General features: G+C 42.8%; 2 protein-coding genes across 3 annotated transcripts in view; one reads left to right on the top strand and one right to left on the bottom strand.

Moving 5' to 3' along the window:
- Positions 1–439: 439 nt before the first annotated feature.
- Positions 440–2,713, bottom strand: LOC134293920 (coiled-coil domain-containing protein 33-like). The gene has a single exon (XM_062963044.1). It carries the CDS (start codon positions 1,266–1,268, stop codon positions 870–872), a length of 399 nt encoding a protein of 132 aa, XP_062819114.1. The 5' UTR covers positions 1,269–2,713; the 3' UTR covers positions 440–869.
- A 699-nt stretch (positions 2,714–3,412) lies between these two features.
- stra6 (signaling receptor and transporter of retinol STRA6) overlaps positions 3,413–17,066 on the top strand; it is a 52,960-nt gene continuing 39,306 nt past the window's right edge. Inside the window, exons 1-2 of one of the 2 annotated variants that reach the window (XM_062962986.1) lie at positions 3,413–3,766; positions 12,047–12,168. In XM_062962986.1, coding sequence (XP_062819056.1) covers positions 12,068–12,168 — 101 coding nt within the window. In that variant the 5' untranslated portion in view covers positions 3,413–3,766; positions 12,047–12,067. The remainder of the gene's footprint in view (positions 3,767–12,046; positions 12,169–17,066) is intronic. The other variant, XM_062962985.1, reaches the window with a different exon arrangement.

The raw sequence follows: 17,066 nt of genomic DNA on the forward strand, positions 1-17,066 counted from the left end.
CAGACAGCACTGAACTCAGCCGACTTCAGATCTGGACCAAACTTGGCACATTGCCTCATCATACCCAACTGAACATACAGGCAGGGTTTCAGGGTGATTGTCCTTTGGCTCTGGGAGTTGTAGTTCACCCTTATACAGACAGCACTGAACTCAGACGACTTCGGATCTGAACCAAAATTGCCACACAGGTTTCTCAAAAGACCCGGGCACCGCCAGGTCCCCAAGCTAGTATAGTATATATTTTGCACGTCTTCCAGAGAAGTTCACTAACAGCAAAGCTGGCTGGGGAACGGACTCCAAAGTTTCTAGCTATTGGTCATATCAGGCTAGAGATGATGGAAACTAGAATAACAGCATCACATCATCTTCATCACAACAGTGATGACTCGCAGTATATTGCTGGGAAAGTCCATTTCACCCCCATCCCAGTTACTGGAAGGACCATGACTCAATGCCAGGAAAACAGGGAGCAGGTGAAAGAAAACACCATCATCCATGAAAAATAAAAAAATATTGTAAAGTCAGATAAAAAGGGACAAAACAATGACATAATGAATGTCGGATCTTCTGGGACTGAAAACCAATAATTCATTCCCATCAACATTCTTTATCTCCTAATGTCATGAAACATCCAAAAAGTTGTTAACTACAGCACCTGTCATGCCAATATGACCAGTAATAATGAATGCTGGGAGTTGAAGTTCAGCTTATCTTGAGGGTTCCCATCCATGGCCTTCCACAGTGCTCAAAACCTTCTCATTATAACATAGTTCAGGAACAAACTGAAATTGGGTTAATATCTGGCCCTGAAGTCCATCTCCTTATCTTCTCTCACCATTCATGTTCCATACCCTGATCCTACCTTCTCTCTAGTGACTCTCCTTTGGATCACAACTCCTAGAATTCCCCAACCATGGAGGGCTCTTCCCAACCTCTGCTCGGTTGGTGTCCTTCTTACCTTTGGGCAGGATGAAGAGGAATCTCCTTTTCTCAAAGGTGTAGACTTCATTCAGGTTGGCCTGCTCCACCACGTCGGTGGTGGCCGTGTTGGTATAAAGGGGGTCTCCTTCGTTCACTCGGAGTTGCACCCCGGCTCCTGACCCCTCCAGCAATGGATTTTCCACCGTCAATCTCAGCACATACCTTCCCACCTTATTGAACTGGACACTTGTCAACTCAAAATCAAAGTCCAAGACCTTCTCCTCGGCCTTCAGACGGGATTTCTGCAAGGTCATGGGGAGCCGGGGCTCCCGGTGTTTGCCAGCCATGGCTTTTAGGATCAAATAGCAAATTGCAGTAATATCTCCAAGTAGTTAGCAATTGGTTGGACGTAGGCTTTGAAAAACACCGCTCTGTGTTCCTAGAGTTCATAATCCCATCATTGAAGGATGACAGGATGCAGCATGAGTTGCCTTCCAAAAAGACAAACACAACTCAGTAGAGAAGAATATCTCAAATACACCTTGACTTTTGCCCAAGACTGACCTGTAAATGCATGATATCCTCCTCCTACCATTCACACATCTTCTTAGATAAGCAACAGAAGCCAAACCAACTCATATTGGAGGAAACTTTGCAAACTTTTCTTCCAATGCGGCACACATTGCAAAAATTGAATCTGTTTTCTCCAACTGTGTTGAAGAAATGCCAAAGGAAACCCGGTTTCGGCTTCTTTGTTTGTTTGCAAATGAGCCTTGGTAACAATTCAAGGCTTGTACTCACCTGCAAACAATCCTTGCTATGATTAGAAGGTGAGCCATGTGCAAACAGGTTGCTCAGGCTGGAAAGAGGACTGGGTGGAAGTGTTTGGGGTAGGATCCCGATATTGTTATTCAGAGAGGAAATAAATAGAAATCAATGGAATATAAGCAAGACAAACAAGGGTAGCCATATATTTCATGAGTCCAAAACTATATTAAGGTCATCTATATTAATGGGAATATGGTACCTTTGGGGTGTTTTGGCCACACTGTAAAGCAGTGGTTCCCAAACAGTGATTCATGGACCACAGTTTGCAAGAAACAGAAAAGAGGTCTATGAGGGTCTTTTCCCAGCAAACCTGAGTCAATGCGGATGAGGAAGTGGCTGTTGAGGAAGTGGCCTTGCAGGTATAATCCCCCCTCCCCAAACACACAGTCAATCAGGGCCAGCTAACACCTCCCAACAAAGAATTTCCCCAGGCAGGAAGCAGCCAGCTTTGAAGCGGCAAGGATATCCACTGCTAATCAAGCTAGCCAATTGCAACATTCACACCCTGGACATCATTCTAACAGATATGTACAGTAGAGTCTCACTTATCCAACATTCACTTATCCAACGTTATGGATTATCCAACGCAGTTTTGTAGTCAATGTTTTCAAAACATTGTGATATTTTGGTGCTAAATTCGTAAATACAGTAATTACAACATAACATTACTGCGTATTGAACTACTTTTTCTGTCAAATTTGTGGTATAACATGATGTTTTGGTGCTTAATTTGTAAAATCATAACCTAATTTGATGTTTAATAGGCTTTTCCTTAATCTCTCCTTATTATCCAACATATTCGCTTATCCAACATTCTGCCGGCCCGTTTACGTTGGTAAGTGAGACTCTACTGTATTTACGAATTTAGCACCAAAACATCACGATATATTGAAAACATTGACTACAAAAATGCGTTGGATAATCCAGAACATTGGATAAGCGAGTGTTGGATAAGTGAGACTCTACTGTAGCAACCCCTCTTGCTTAGTTTCAAACAAACCTCACAACCTCTGACGATGCCTGCCATAGATGTGGGTGAAACGTCAGGAGAGAATGCTTCTGGAACGTGCCCAGAAAAATCACAGCAACTTAATGATTCCAGCCATGAAAGCCTTCGACAACACATTGTATATGTGGATGTTAATATTACAGTAGAGTCTCACTTATCCAAGCCTCGCTTATCCAAGCCTCTGGATTATCCAAGCCATTTTTGTAGTCAATGTTTTCAATATATTGTGATATTTTGGTGCTAAATTCGTAAATACAGTAATTACTACATAGCATTACTGCATATTGAACTACTTTTTCTGTCAAATTTGTTCTATAACATGATGTTTGGTGCTTAATTTGTAAAATCATAACCTAATTTGATGTTTAATAGGCTTTTCCTTAATCCCTCCTTATTATCCAAGATATTCACTTATCCAAGCTTCTGCCGGCCCGTTTAGCTTGGATAAGTGAGACTCTACTGTATTAAGACATTCTAGTTATTTTTAAAAAAATTAAATTTATGTTTGTCCAGGTGGTGGTGAGAGGGGTTGATTGATCTTGATGGTCCACGTTGCATCCAATTTAAAGTTGGGAACCACTGCTATAAAGGTTTTATATGATCCTCAACTTGGAAGGAATTAATCGGATGTCGACGGTAGCTTTTAATTTTCTCAGCCCCTGGACTGGCCCCATGCCGAGGGGCTAAAGTTCCTCGTCTTGTGGGACGAGATCCTCCACTTCGCTGACCGCTGAACTTTGCCTTTAAGTTTGCACGCCTGGCTTGTGCGTCTCTTTCTTTTGATCAGATTAAGGCAACTGGCTCTGAAAAAGTTTCCTTGCCTCCCCTGCCTTTGCATTTTGGGGCCAACTCAATACTCAACAACCTGGTTAGGAAGGAACAACATTAAGAGGACTAACGCCATGGATGTTTGCTGTTATATCTCCTTGAACTACTGACCAAGATTCCTATCTACCTGCTGCAAAGAAGTTAACTTACTTTCAGCTCAAAAACCAACCAGGGAAAAAGGTAAAGTTCTGCTTTTTCAAAACTTTCTTAAACTTTTGCATCTCTATGTATCCAATGGGCAGGCCTGTAGCGAGGGGGGGGGGGGGTTTAGGGGTTCAAACCCCCCCCCGAAATTTTTCAAGTTATAAAAAAAATCTCGTTTACTCATGAATTTTAACTGGTTAACCAAATCCCCATGCTAAGTCTATGAGATGCAAAACATTAAGAGTCCCTCCAGGCACTATCTCAAGCAGATATTGACAGGTTTGTAGCGGGGAGAGGTGTGTGCTAGGGGTTCAACCCCCCCCCCCCCCAATTTTCAAAACCCCTCCCGAAATTTTTTTCTGGCTACGGCCCTGCCAATGGGTCAATTTTGTCTTAAGTATCAAGACCCGCTGAGAAAAGATGCAAAGGATTGTCCTGTTGGTCCCTTTCTTGTTTGGGAAAATAACGCAAACATAACAAATTCACAAAAACGGTGCCTCCTCGTCTTACCGAACAATAGCTGTTCAAAAATCAGGGTTATTCAAACGGCCTGGACGATTGTGTAAAGAAAGCAGGCGGTCTGTGGGTCTGACGAAAGCAACGTTCCTCTTGATCCAGAAGAGACAAAAACAACCATTCTGCAAAAACTCTTTTTGAATGTCTCCTAGTTAATTAAGTATTAGAAGAACCCTTTCTTTCCCTCTTTTGGCTCTGATGTTGTTTCCCCGTGCAAAACAACTTGAAAGGCTGTGATTGTGTTGCTGCTATTTATCTAGTGTTCTTTGGACCAGGTGAATCCCATATTTTGTTAGTTCCCAATCTGCAGTTTTAAGTATGTACTACGCCGTGTGTTTTGCTGTCGGTTCTTTTTTTTTTTGTTGTGTGTTGATCCTCATCGTCTTCTGAAAGTGTGCCACCGGAGAATGAAAGCAATGTTGCATTGCAGACAGAACTTTCCCAGCAACAGGTGCTGCTGAAATTTAATAGCTTTTACATCTTGGCTCAGTAACCAACATCTGTGCAAACAGAGCACTATTTTGAGTGGCCTATTTGTTAGACATGTCCAAAAAATCGTTTTGAATCGTATATCGGAATTATTTCGGATTGTTCTCGCTTTTTGATACGCATTCCGAGACACTGTCTCATAGTGCAACCAGCAATGTAATTCGAACCATTGTTGGTCCATTCTCTAATTGTCTCTTAATGTTTCGTTAATTTTTTTCCCCAAAATTTTTTAAAAATATATATATATTTAAAAATATTTTAAAAATTATTTTGTTTCTGCAACCTACCTTGAATGGGAGCTTATTTGCAAATTTGATGAGGATAGCTCAAGAAATGAGGGCAGGAGAGCCCTGTAAAAGTCCCCCCCCCATCGGTTCCTTTTTTTTGGGAGGGGGGGGAGAATGTTTCAATTCTCGTTTCTAAGGTAGGGGGCGCTGGCGCCTCAATATAGAAAGTATTTCCGATTTTTTCACCCAAAAATTTTGGATATTTCTGAAAATTCGTAATGATTCTAAATGTTTCTAAAATGGCGGATGCACATGCGCAATCGCTACACACCAGGCTTGTATGGCAATCTTCCATGTGGACGTTAGCCCCCACCTTTGTGTCCATCGTGGAAGCTTCTGATTGGCTGGGGAGCGGCAGCCATATTAGGCTGTGCTAAGCTCCCATTCAAGGTAGGTTGCAGAAACAAAAAATATATTTTTAAAAATATATATTTTTTAAAAAAAATGCTGAAAAAAATTAACGAAACATTAAGAGACAATTAGAGAATGGGCCAACAATGCTTCAAATTACATTGCTGGTTGCGCCGTGAGACAATGTCTCGGAATGCGTATCAAAAAGGAAGAACAATCCGAAATAATTCCGATATACGATTCAAAACAATTTTTTGGACATGTCTAATATATATATATATATATATAAACACTATTTTTTCCAGGCAGTGATCTCACCCAGAGTTTCCTTCCCTGGGGAAATTTGCCCTTGGTGCCCAGGCCTGTTCAAATCAGCTCCTGCTGAAAGACATCAACAGCTGCTCTTGAAACAGATCTCTTATCTGCATGGTTTTATTAAAAAGCCACACGCCATGTGCTCTTATTCCCCTTCTCTGATCCACCCCCATCTTCCCAATTCATTTTCATTTTGGCGAGAGGCAAAACCCGCTCCCCAGGGAGTGATAGATAGTGGGAAATGAAGAATATGTAAGATCTTTATTGTAGCCATCAATCTTTCCCCTTGGCCGCCTCCCGATCAAAGCTTTGCCTTTCTCAGGCAGAGGTGAGACAGAGAGGCAAAGGGATCGGATTTCGGGCAAATCCAGGGTGGAGTGTAGGCACCGTGCTGCGAGACGACACAAGAATTTGGATCTCACAAGGCGCCCGCTGCCAGCCCTCCCTTCTGCCCCCAAAATGACCTTCTGGGAGAAATGGTTCTCAACACAGGTTTGCTCACAAATGGTCCATGCGGTTGAGATAGCAACACATGTTTTTTGATGGTGTCATGTGCACTAACTCTGTTTCGTGCACACCGTGATTAAAAATATGGTGCATAAAGTTGCCTTCAGATTAAATTAGAAATTGTATAGAATTCCAGGCTTGAGTCCCACCTTCAATATATCCATCATGAGACATCTTGGTGATGGGACCCAAGTATGACGTATATGGGACACATCATTAATCATCCTGGAGATGGGATCCAAGTTTGATAAATATGGAATACATCATGAAATAGCTTAGAGGTGGGACCCAAATACGGTGTTTATGGGATATATCATGAGATATCTTGGAGATGGGACCCGAGTATAGTTTATATGAGATACATCATGAGATATCTTGGAGATGGGACCCAAGTATGATTTCATAAGGGAAACATCATGAGATATTTTGCAGATGGACTCAAGTATTATATATACAGGAAACATCATGAGCTATCTTGAAGATGGAACCCAAGTATGATGTATGTGGGATACATCATGAGATATCTTGGAGATGGGACCCAAGTATGATGTATGTGGGATACATCATGAGATATCTTGGAGATGGGGCACAAGTATGATGTATGTGGGATACATCATGAGATATCTTGGAGATGGGACCCAAGTATGATGTATGTGGGATACATCATGAGATATCTTGGAGATGGGGCACAAGTATGATGTATGTGGGATACATCATGAGATATCTTGGAGATGGGACCCAAGTATGATGTATGTGGGATACATCATGAGATATCTTGGAGATGGGGCACAAGTATGATGTATGTGGGATACATCATGAGATATCTTGGAGATGGGACCCAAGTATGATGTATGTGGGATACATCATGAGATATCTTGGAGATGGGGCACAAGTATGATGTATGTGGGATACATCATGAGATATCTTGGAGATGGGGCACAAGTATGATGTATGTGGGATACATCATGAGATATCTTGGAGATGGGGCACAAGTATGATGTATGTGGGATACATCATGAGATATCTTGGAGATGGGGCACAAGTATGATGTATGTGGGATACATCATGAGATATCTTGGAGATGGGGCACAAGTATGATGTATGTGGGATACATCATGAGATATCTTGGAGATGGGGCACAAGTATGATGTATGTGGGATACATCATGAGATATCTTGGAGATGGGGCACAAGTATGATGTATCCATCATGAGATATCTTGGAGACGGGACCCAAGTATGATGTATATGGGATACATCATTAGATATCTTAGGGAAGGGACCTAAGTCTAAGCAATATTGTCCATCCACATTTGCGGTTTGAACTTTTCTAGATGTGATTATTAGTGGATTTAATTAAAATGTTCTTTGTAGGTCTTTCACGGCAACTCTATGGTCAACCTCCACCAGATATGCCTTCAGGAAGGAGATGCAAACTCTTATTTTCTTTCCATAGAATCATAGAATAGTAGAGTTGGAAGAAACCTCATGGGCCATCCAGTCCAACCCCCTGCCAAGAAGCAGGAAATCTCATTCAAAGCACCCCCGACAGATGGCCATCCAGCCTCTGCTTAAAAGCCTCCAAAGAAGGAGTCTGGGGGAGAGAGTTCCACTGCCAAACAGCCCTTCTCACAGTGAGGAAGTTCTTCCTGATGTTCAGGTGGAATCTCCTTTCCTGTAGTTTGAAGCCCTTGTTCCGTGTCCTAGTCTCCAGGGCAGCAGAAAACAAGCTTGCTCCCTCCTCCCTAGGACTTCCCCTCACATATTTATTCCCTCCAAACCCAGCTCTCCAGCAATTTTACACAGGCTTCTCTTTGCTGCTAAATCTCTCTTGGGGATTAGCAGGAGATCAGCAGAGATTTAACAATAACCAATTTAAAAAGCTCTGTTCATTTTCTTTCTAAATTAGGCTACCGAAACCCAGAACGCTTGGGAAATCGCAAGGCGGGGAGAGGATCAAGGGTGAAAGGGCCGGAGAGCTCAGTTCTGGGACTCGGCCCAAATGCCATGAGTTCTCAAAGAGTCCAGATCAATTGGCTTCGATACCTTGGAGCAGGGGTCCCCAAACTTTTTGAACAGGGGGCCGGTTCATGATCCTTCGGACCGTTGGAGGGCCGGACTATAGTTGGCCACCGAGCAATAATAATAATAATAACAACAACAACAACAACAACAACAACAACAATAAAAAAGAGGGTTGGAAGAGACCCTTTGGGCCATTGAGTCCGATCCCCTTCTGCCTTTGTGCACCGAAAGGACAAGCAAAGCACCCCTGACAGATGGCCACCCAGCCTCAATGTTTATTATTATTATTATTATTATTATTATTATTATTATTATTATTAATAAGGGTTGGAAGAGACCCTTTGGGCCATTGAGTCCAATCCCCTTCTGCCTTTGTGCACCAAAAGCACAAGCAAAGCACCCCTGACAGATGGCTACCCAGCCTCAATGTTTATTATTATTATTATTATTATTATTATTAATAATAATAATAATAAGGGTTGGAAGAGACCCTTTGGGCCATTGAGTCCAATCCCCTTCTGCCTTTGTGCACAAAAGCACAAGCAAAGCACCCCTGACAGATGGCTACCCAGCCTCAATGTTAATAATAATAATAATAATAATAATAATAATAATAATAATAATAATAAATGGATCATTGATGTTGCCATCCCAGGTGACAGTCGCATTGACGAAAAACAACAGGAAAAACTCAGCCGCTATCAGGACCTCAAGATTGAACTTCAAAGACTCTGGCAGAAACCAGTGCAGGTGGTCCCGGTGGTGATGGGCACACTGGGTGCCGTGCCAAAAGATCTCAGCCGGCATTTGGAAACAATAGACATTGACAAAATCACCATCTGCCAACTGCAAAAGGCCACCCTACTGGGATCTGCACACATCATCCGAAAATACATCACACAGTCCTAGACACTTGGGAAGTGTTCGACTTGTGGTTTTGCGAAACGAAATCCAGCATATCTATCTTGTTTGCTGTGCCATACAACGTCGTTGTGTTGATAATAATAATAATAATAATAATAAGAAGAAGAAGAAGAAGAAGAAGAAGGGTTGTGAGAGAAGAAAAGACCCCTTGGGTCATTTAGTCCAACCCCCTTCTGCCCTTGTGCCATGGGGGCCAGATAAGTAGCTTCAATGGGCCGCATCCGGCCCCCGGGCCTTAGTTTGGGGACCCCTGCCTTGGAGAGTTCCTTTAATGTTTGGACCAAAACCTAGTAGATTGACAGCTACATTTACATGGAAGCCACCAAGGCTGGGCATAGAAGGAAAGTCAAAAGGCAGACCCCTGGTTGGTTGAGCTCAGCTGGCTTTGGCATATTTGATGCACAGTAACTCCGAAATCTCCTTCTGTGCAGCCATAACCGCAATTCATTAATGCAATGCTGTCGAAAGGCCATAAAACAAAAAGGGCTGAGCTCCATTTTCGAGGGAAGGCGTTTGCCTGGTACGGAGATTACCAGGGAGGCCCGATAGCGATCTTGAAATATCTGGAGAGCTGTCAGGCAGAAGATGCAACAGACTTATCCGTTCTTGCTCCAAAGAGGATGGAAACCGGGGAGAGGCAGACAAGGGGATTTCTATTTGAATATTTGGGGAGATGTGTTGTCAAAGACTTTCATGGCCGGAATCACTGGGTTGCTCTGAATTTTCTGGGCTGTATGGCCATGTTACCGAAGCATTCGCTCCTGACGTTTCACCCACATATATGGCAGGCATCCTCAGATCTCACAACCTCTGAGAATGCCTGCCATAGATGTGGGTGAAACGTCAGGAGAGAGTGCTTCTGGAACATGGCCAGACAGCCCAGAAAACTCACAGCAACCCAGTTCTGAATCTCACCAGAAATGGTCTTTTATTTGTACTCCAAGGCCCTGAATCCCCTAATGTGTTACCTCTATATGCAGTTTGGAACAGAAACAGGAGCGAGTTGAGCTAAGCAATACTTTGGCAATTGGCGGATGCTGGGTGTTATAGTCCCCAAAAATCATTTTGCTGAGGTTTGGAGAGAGGGGTGTCTTTACAAAAAGCAGCGTTTTGGCGATGATGCGCAGCAAGAGTAGGGGTGACCAGCTGGTTGAGGATGCAAGCGGCAGAGTTTGGTGGGGAAGGAGTTGCCAAGCTCCTTCATCACTATGATAAGGGCCTAGATTTGAATGGGGACTATGTTGAGAAGTGATATTGGGTGTGGCTTTCAACTGCATATGGTAAATGTTTTCTCCTATATTTTTTGAGGACGCAAGCGGCAGGGTTTTGTGGGGAAGGAGTTGCCAAGCTCATTCATCGTTATGATAAGTGTCTAGATTTCAATGGCAACTATGCTGAAAAGTGGTATTTGGGTCTGGCTTTCAACTGCATATGGTCAATGTTTTCTCCTATACTTTGTTCATTTTTAATTCCAAAACGTAATCTACTTTCTGGATAACCCTCGTATTTATATATGTGGTATATACTTATTGAGATTTGTGCAATGCCTGTACATGATAGCACTTTTCCATTCATGGTTTTTCACTTTCATGGGGGTCCTGTGCCCCTGACTAATGTGACAGGGCCGGCTATAAATTAAAACAAACCCCTCTTCGACCCTCCAAAGTCCTCCCGAAATCCGTGAAATGAAAACACCCCAGTGGAGGGAGAAGAAGCCCACTTCAGCAAGTGGCAGAGTTTTGTGGGGAAGGAGTTGCCAAGCTCATTCATCGCTGTGATAAGTGCCTAGATTTGAATGGCGACTATGTTGAGAAGTGGTATTTGGGGGTGGCTTTCAACTGCATATGGTCAATGTTTCCTCCTATACTTTGTTCATTTTTAATTCCAAAACGTAATCTACTTTCTGGATAACCCTCGTATTTATATATGTGGTATATACTTATTGAGATTTGTGCAATGCCTGTACATGATAGCACTTTTCCATTCATGGTTTTTCACTTTCATGGGGGTCCTGAGCCCCTGACTAATGTGACAGGTCTGGCTATAAATTAAAACAAACTCCTCTCGACCCTCCAAAGTCCTCCCGAAATCCGTGAAATGAAAACACCCCAGTGGAGGGAGAAGAAGCCCACTTCAGCAAGTGGCAGAGTTTTGTGGGGAAGGAGTTGCCAAGCTCATTCATCGCTGCGATAAGTGCCTAGATTTGAATGGCGACTATGTTGAGAAGTGGTATTTGGGTCTGGCTTTCAACTGCATATGGTCAATGTTTCCTCCTATACTTTGTTCATTTTTAATTCCAAAACGTAATCTACTTTCTGGATAACCCTCGTATTTATATATGTGGTATATACTTATTGAGATTTGTGCAATGCCTGTACATGATAGCACTTTTCCATTCATGGTTTTTCACTTTCATGGGGGTCCTGTGCCCCTGACTAATGTGACAGGACCCGCTATAAATTAAAACAAACCCCTCTTCGACCCTCCAAAGTCCTCCCGAAATCCGTGTAATGAAAACACCGCAGTGGAGGGAGAAGAAGCCCACTTCGGCACATCTTGGGTTTCTTTAATCTCCTTGTCCCAGTCATGACCTAGCCTTTTATGAGCAAGACTTTTTCCCCCTCCCTCCCTTCCTTCCTTCTTCCTTCCCCCCCTTTTTTTTTTTGCACCAGCCTGTGTTCTCCTCCTTCTTTGTTCTCATCAGCTGTTGAAACAGGGCAAAGTCACTTTGAACTCAGAGCGAGGGGAACAAAGTGAAGCGGAGCCAGGGTCACGGATGTGGAGGCATGCGCCTGATGTAGCTCAACAGGACTACACTCCGAGAACTACACTTGCCGCTCACCTTTTTGGATTGAACCTACCCAATTTTGGCACCCATTGACTCATATATTCTTTGCTTGGAAGAGAGAAGAAGAAGAAGAGGCGATGTCTTCCCCGGGACTGACACACGAGGATCCCTCCCTCAATGACAACTTGGCTTACGATGACAACTGGTACATGTACGGACCAATGGCAGAGCAAGACGAGTGAGTATTTCCCCATATATTTGTTTCTCTAGGCAAGATTTGCATTGGCTGGAAAAGTTGAAAACAAAAGAAGTCCTTCATTTGAGCCCTAGAAACTTCATTAAACTTAAGGGGAAGTTTCTTCCCACCCTGGACTTTCCAAAGATACCGTATATACTCGAGTATAAGCCGACCCAAATATAAACCGAGGCACCTCATTTTACCACCAAAAAAAAAAAACTGGGAAAACATTGACTCCAGTATAAGCCGAGGGTGGTAAATTTCAGAAATAAAAATAGATACCAATAAAATTGCAGTAGAGTCTCGCTTATCCAAGCTAAACAGGCCGGCAGAAGCTTGGATAAGCGAATATCTTGGATAATAAGGAGGGATTAAGGAAAAGCCTATTAAACATCAAATTAGGTTATGATTTTACAAATTAAGCACCAAAACTTCATGTTATACAACACATTTGACAGAAAAAGTAGTTCAATATGCAGAAATGTTATGTTGTAATTACTGTATTTACAAATTTAGCACCAAAATATCACGATATATTGAAAACATTGACTACAAAAATGGCTTGGATTATCCAGAGGCTTGGATAAGCGAGGCTTGGATAAGTGAGACTCTACTGTACATTAATTGAAGCATCAGTAGGTTAAATGTTTTTGAGTATTTACATAAATTTAAGCTAAGACTGTCCAACTCTGATCAAATCATTATTCTCATCTTCTTCAATGTAAATGTGCTTATGTGTCCTTTTAATAATAATAGGGTAAAATAATACATGTAATAATAATAAATACAGGAAAATAATACATGTAATAATAAATAGAGTAAAATAATAAATGCAATAATAATAATAATAAGATCAGAGTGAAATAATAAATGTATTAATAATAATAAAAATAGAGTAAAATAAATGTAATAGTAGCAACAATAATAGAGAAAAATAATAAATGTAATAATACCAATAATAATAGAGAAAAATAATAAATGTACCATATATTCTCGAGTATAAGCTGACCCAAATATAAGCCAACCAGGACCCTCACCCGAGTATAAGCAGAGGGGGGCTTTTTCAGTCTTAAAAAAGGGGCTGAAAAACTAGGCTTATACTCGAGGAGATACAGTAATTAAACTTAAGGGAAAGTTTATTTCTCCCAACCCTGAACCTTCCACAGGTATATAAAGCCTAGTTTCCAATATACTTCACAACCTCTGAGGATGCCTACCACAGATGTGGGCGAAACGTCAGGAGCGAATGCTTCTGGAACATGGCCATACAGACCGGAAAATTCACAGCAATCTTGTGGGAAAGTGTTTGTTCTTTGGGCTTTGTTTTTTAAAGGGACTGTTTCGCCCTGCATCAGAGCTATTTGGATCCAACATTGGGTGCATCTCCAATGTATAATTAATACCTTTTGATACCACTTTAACCACGGTCACACAATGAGTTATGTCAGGAGTCCACGATGGTGCAGTGTGTTAAACCCTTGCGCCGGCTGAACTGCTGACCTAAAAGTTGGGTTGCCAACCTAAAGGTTGCCGGTTCGAATCTGCGAGATGGGGTGAGCTCCCGCCTGTCAGCTCTAGCTTGTGGGGACATGAGAGAAGCCTCTGAGAATGATGATAACACATCCAGGCGTCGCCTGGGCAAGTCTCTGTAGGCAGCCAATTCTCTCACACCAGAAGCAACTTGCAGTATGTTCTCAAGTTGTGTCTGACAAAAAAAAAATTGTGTGTCACGAGCAACTTGAGAAACTACAAGTCGCTTCTGGTGTGAGAGAATTGGCCGTCTGCAAGGACGTTGCCCAGGGGATGTTCCTTGCGGGAGGCTTCTCTAGTGTCCCCGAATGAGGAGCTGGAGCTGATAGAGGGAGCTCATCCACGCCCTCCCCGGGGTTGGATTTGAACTGGCAACCTTCAAGTCAGCAGTCCTGCCAGCAAAAGAGTTTAACCCACTGCACCACCGTGGGCTCTGGTAAACTGAGTGTTTTGCAGACCCAGCTATGCAAGGTTGGTTCTTCCATTTTGCAGAGAAAATAACCAGTTAATGGTAAATATGGAAGGGAGGAGTAAGACAAGAAGAGGAGCACTGAAATGTTGCAAGACAACAAAGCAATGTTAGCTATACAATCTATCCTTTGTACAGTAGAGTCTCACTTATCCAACACTCGCTTATCCAACGTTCTGGATTATCCAACGCATTTTTGTAGTCAATGTTTTCAATACATCATGATATTTTGGTGCTAAATTCGTAAATACAGTAATTACTACGTAGCATTACTGCATATTGAACTACTTTTTCTGTCAAATTTGTTGTATAACATGATGTTTTGGTGCTTAATTTGTAAAATCATAACCTAATTTGATGTTTAGTAGGCTTCTCCTTAATCTCTCCTTATTATCCAACATATTCGCTTATCCAACATTCTGCCGGCCCGTTTATGTTGGTAAGTGAGACTCTACTGTATTTACGAATTTAGCACCAAAATATCACGATATATTGAAAACATTGACTACAAAAATGCGTTGGATAATCCAGAACATTGGATAAGCGAGTGTTGGATAAGTGAGACTCTACTGTAGCAACCCCTTTTGCTTAGTTTCAAACAGACCTCACAACCTCTGACGATGCCTGCCATAGATGTAGGTGAAACGTCAGGAGAGAATGCTTCTGGAACGTGCCCAGAAAAATCACAGCAACTTAATGATTCCGGCCATGAAAGCCTTCGACAACACATTGTATATGTGGATGTTAATATTACAGTAGAGTCTCGCTTATCCAAGCCTCGCTTATCCAAGCCTCTGGATTATCCAAGCCATTTTTGGCCCGTTTATGTTGGATAAGTGAGACTCTACTGTACCACTAAACTTGCCCCTTATATATGATGCTCCACTTGCCTAGTTTCCAAGAGACCTCACAACCTCTCAGGATGCCTGCCATGGATGTGGGCGAAACGTCAGGAGAGAATGCTTCCGGAACATGGCCATACAGCCTGGAAAATGCACAACAACCCAATCTAAAGAGAGAAGGAAGGAGGTGTTCTTGCACCCGTGTCCTGATGTTTGTGGGCTTCCGTTTGGGACGTGTGGTTAGCCGGTCACTGTGGGAACCGGATCCCGCTCTAGGTTGGCCTTCGTCCTGTCCCTGCAGGTCCTTCTTATGTTCTTAAGGTGTCGAAAACAATAATCGGCTTTGGTTCTAAGGAGCTCAGCTACTTAAAAATGGTCCCTTGCCACAGTGTGACACTGTGTCCTACAATAAGGACTCGGCCAGACCCGAAGAGAAGGCTTCTTCGGCCTTTTTCTGGGGTTGGACTCAATACGGATCACGGGTGAATCCCAATGGGAGTCCAGTTCTTCACATTGGAAGCCAACCTATCTAGCTTGACGCTGGCCGTCTTGAAATGCGATGCCTGGATTTAAATTTCCCTTTACCAAAACCGCGGCACAAAGACCCCCTTACATTCACTTCCCAGGAGATAATGGTTTGGACTGAAGCTTCATTCCCAAGCGGTAACTCAATGCCCTTTCGGAGTTTCGACAGTTGAAAGCATGCAACAAAGAGCTGGACTGAGATAGCCAGGCAAAACAAAACCAAACTTATCTCAAACTTATCTCAATCCCTGTCTGGAAGCTTTATTTTATGTGTTGTCGAAGGCTTTCATGGCCGGAATCACAGGGTTGTTGTGTGTTTTCTGGGCTGCATGGCCATGTCCCAGAAGCATTCTCTCCTGATGTTTCGCCCACATCTATGGCAGGCATGCCTCCCAACCTCTAAGGATGCCTGCCATAGATATGGGCAAAACTTCAGGAGAGAATGCTGCTTCTGGAACATGGCCATACAGCCCGGAAAACACACAACAACCCTCAGTTTTATGTATTTATCGTGTCAGAAACGAACTGAGAATGCAAGTTATAATATATAGAAAAATCACAAAGTAGACTTTGCATTGTACTGGCCACTCCCAGAGGAGAGTTTCTCATCTGGTATCAGCCACTGATTGAGGTTCTGGGTTTTAGCCTGCCACTTTTGGACTCTTGCTTGCTTAGGTGTTCCTGCGAGTATCTCTGTGGATCTTAGGAAGCTGTTTCATGATTTAAGGCAGGGGTCCTCAGACTTTTTAAGCAGAGGGCCAATTCACAGTCCCTCAGACTGTTGGAGGGCCGGACTATTATGAAATAGTCCAAAATTAGGATTGTTGGTGTTATTTGCCTTCAAGTCGTTTCAGACGTAGGTCAACCCTATGTGTAAAATTTAGGACAGAGGCCAGGTCAATGACCTTGGAGGGCCTTAATTTGGGGACCCCTGATTTAGACGATCTCATAAGACCATAGGTAAGGAAAGGGACCTTCAAAGGCCATCTAGATGGTTTCATAAGACCATAGGTAAGGAAAGGGGCCCTCAAAGGTCATCTAGATGGTTTCATAAGACCATAGGTAAGGAAAGGGGCCCCCAAAGGCCATCTAGACAATCTCATAGGACCATAGGTAAGGAAAGTGACCTCCAAAAGCCATCTAGATGGTCTCATAAGGCCATCAGAAGACCATAGGTAAGGAAAAGGACCCTCAAAGACCATCTAGATAGTCTCATAAGATCATAGGTAAGGAAAGGGACCCTCAAAGGCCATCTAGATGATCTCATAAGGCCACCAGAAGACCATAGGTAAGGAAAGGGACCCTCAAAGACCATCTAGATAGTCTCATAAGATCATAGGTAAGGAAAGGGACCCTCAAAGGCCATCTAGATGATCTCATAAGGCCACCAGAAGACCATAGATAAGGAAAGGGGCCCTCAAAAGCCATCTAGATGGTCTCATAAGACTATAGGTAAGGAAAGGGACCCTCAAAGGCCATTAGACGGTCTCATAGGACCATAGGTAAGGAAAGTGACCTCCAAAAGCCATCTA

This window comes from Anolis carolinensis, unplaced genomic scaffold, assembly GCF_035594765.1.
Source record: "Anolis carolinensis isolate JA03-04 unplaced genomic scaffold, rAnoCar3.1.pri scaffold_11, whole genome shotgun sequence".
NCBI classification, from domain to species: Eukaryota; Metazoa; Chordata; class Lepidosauria; order Squamata; family Dactyloidae; genus Anolis; species Anolis carolinensis.

Excerpts from the sequence above, each read along its gene's own strand:
- LOC134293920 (XM_062963044.1), bottom strand. The coding sequence starts at position 1,268 with ATGGCTGGCAAACACCGGGAGCCCCGGCTCCCCATGACCTTGCAGAAA.